Source organism: Mus caroli, chromosome 2 (assembly GCF_900094665.2).
Source record: "Mus caroli chromosome 2, CAROLI_EIJ_v1.1, whole genome shotgun sequence".
Classification (NCBI taxonomy): Eukaryota; Metazoa; Chordata; class Mammalia; order Rodentia; family Muridae; genus Mus; species Mus caroli.
This window is the reverse complement of record NC_034571.1, coordinates 75,171,201-75,173,899: the sequence shown is the minus strand read 5'-3', so window position 1 is coordinate 75,173,899 and position 2,699 is coordinate 75,171,201. Positions and strand designations below refer to the sequence as shown.

General features: G+C 36.1%; 1 protein-coding gene across 4 annotated transcripts in view; it reads left to right on the top strand.

Annotated features, from left to right (window-relative positions):
• The window catches only part of Nckap1 (NCK associated protein 1), an 80,753-nt gene extending 78,399 nt beyond the window's left edge, over positions 1 to 2,354 (top strand). For 2 of the 4 annotated variants that reach the window (XM_029474110.1, XM_029474109.1), the window contains 2 exons: positions 569 to 658; positions 1,463 to 2,347. In XM_029474110.1, coding sequence (XP_029329970.1) covers positions 569 to 658; positions 1,463 to 1,579 — 207 coding nt within the window. In that variant the 3' untranslated portion in view covers positions 1,580 to 2,347. Of the gene's footprint in view, positions 1 to 568; positions 659 to 1,462 lie in introns of all 4 variants that reach the window. The other 2 variants (XM_029474108.1, XM_021181897.2) reach the window with 2 other exon arrangements.
• Positions 2,355 to 2,699: the final 345 nt, after the last annotated feature.

Genomic DNA, 2,699 nt, shown 5'->3' with positions numbered 1-2,699 from the left:
CTTCTCTGTGGCTGTACCTTTGCAAGCAGCCATGCTGAGGTGTGGGCACTTGAACAGAAACACTGCGTTACCATGTCATTCAGCAGGTAACTAATGGCCAAGTAACTAACATGCAGGTATATACATAGTGTGGATGTACAGGACAGAGGGACAGCCCTGTTCCTGAGGAAGATGGAGCAGAGTCACACATAGAATGGCATGGAATTCAAAGTTAGAAACTGATTATTGGAAATTGGGAAATTCTGGAATTTTCTATTTTGCTTTCCAACCATATTTGGCCATTAAAAGCAAACTATTTATAGGGGGGGGGCTGCTGTAGAGTAGTATGGATCTTGGGAAGAGAAAACAATATGAATCATTTTAAGAAACAAACTGGAGCAAAAAGTTAGTTTTAACGAATATTTGATTACATGTATACCTTAATTGTTGATTGATGAGAGGTCTCTAGCTCATCGTACTTTACACGTTGAATAACGGAAGCTTGTTGAAGGTTGAATTGTACTGAGAATGGATGACGTGAACAGCATTTCTTTGCCAACCTCATTGATTACGTGTGTGTTCTTTTAAGCTTGCATCCTCCAGTCTACTGAAAATTGGCCAAGAGACAGATAAAACTACAACAAGAAATAGAGAATCTGTTTATTTGCTACTGGATATGGTATGTCTCATTTCAATTTAATTAACTTTTACTAATAACAAAATGTTCCAGTCCTTAGCACTCCTCTTCTTGGCAAGTGAAAGTTTTGTTGGTGTTTTGTTCTGTTTCTTTTGTGATTTTTGGTTTTTCTCCATTTCTTGTGGTCACTCCACCTAAACCATACCTTTCTAAAAATTTCTGCAAAGACTGGCATTGCTCCTTTTTAGCCATAGGTCAGTAATAGGAAGTCGTAAGACCAAAGGTGAGTGTTAACTGTAAGGATGTGCTCAGGCCTTTTATATTCCTGCTAAGCGGAGTTTAATTCTCTAGCTTGCCATGGCAGTGTCTGAGACTCTTTCTTCTTAGTTTCCTTTGCCTGTAGAGATTCTGTGTCTATCTGAAGACTCAGGAGAACTCATGACTCCATTTCTTCCCTAGATGATCTTTCCTGATCACACAGGCCTACATTAGACTTTCTTTCCTCTTGAACTCTAGAATTTACTGCTTTCTATTTAATCATAGCTGGTCTTATTTTTTACTTGACTTTCTAGCTTGATTTTGAGCTTCTTAAAATGTACCATTACATTTGTATTATGCTTGTATGTTCACTTTTATGTTTAGAGTATTGCTTAAGATGTATCTTCTATGTGTTACTATTGATTAATTGATAAACTTGAAAATATCATTTAAAAGTATTTTGATAGGCTTCACTGTAACACATTTTCATTTTAGATTCTGTGTCTGTTTCAAATGAGAAGAGCATAGAGTTGTTTTCTACCCCCATTGAGTAACTTGAATTTTGACATTTTTTTTTAACTTTTACAGATTGTACAAGAATCACCATTCCTGACAATGGATCTCTTGGAATCTTGTTTTCCTTATGTGTTGCTGAGAAATGCATACCATGCTGTCTACAAACAAAGTGTTACATCTTCTGCATAGAGTACTTACTCAAGACAAGCACGAGTTTCTGTTGCCTTGTTTTATCTGTAAACTGTGGAACTATTTTACCTTAAAGCCTGAAAACAGTTTTGTGGATGAAATTTTCTTCATGCTGTTGTATTTTCTGATCATTGGCTTCCTAATATGGTTGTACTACAGTACATTTGATTGATTTAGTTATACATTCTCAAAACTCAGTGAATTCTATGATTTTAGAGTATCATTTGTTTGACATACCATTAACACTATGTTTTTGATAACTGATAATGAAAAAACTTGCTTGTTTATTTCTGAAAAAGAATTGTATTTAGTGATTATTTTAGATAGTGATATGATAGCACCATCTGTGTGTAAATTATTTCACATAGGGAGAGTTCTGATCTGTACCTACGGTTCTTTCTGAGATCGAGACTGGATGTGCATATCGGTGATGCTTACGACTACATTTCTACTTTATTTTGAACATTTGCCAAACTAAATACCTAACACTGTTTAACCTTAGAAATGGTAGACAACTTGAGCATTGGAAGCAGATTCTGAATTTCTCAAACAGCAGCACATGCTGTTGCCTGTAGAAAGCCTACTGATAATCTCATCCCGTGCTGCCCGACTGGCATCTGCACTACCTTTACCCTGCTGTATAATAAACAACCAGACACTTGTCAACTGTTGATACAGATGGTAGTCCCGAATCACTTTTTATATGTTTTAAAATTTGAAATTCAAGTGTACCTGCCATAACATAAATAAACACTAGACTGTATCACACCTTAAATGATTTCTTTAAAATCTTTTGAAACTTATTTGACAATATGAAATTTTCAGTTTAAACTTTGTTAATTTATCAGATTTATTATTACAGAATTTTTTTTAATGTTTTGAAAAATACTTCTGGAAAAATATACTGAAATTGGTGGTGGGGGGGGGGAGAATGAGAGTGTGTGTGTGTGTGTGTGTGTGTGTGTGTGTGTGTGTGTGTTCGGTTTACTGATTGCCAAATGGAGTTGTTGAGGAATAACAAAAATGGAGTGGCCATGGAACCAGGCTGTGTTGTTACTGATGGGTCAGTGCTAGGTAGGAAGTCCACACTTGCCCTGCTTTGTGTTTGGCGTGGATGGCA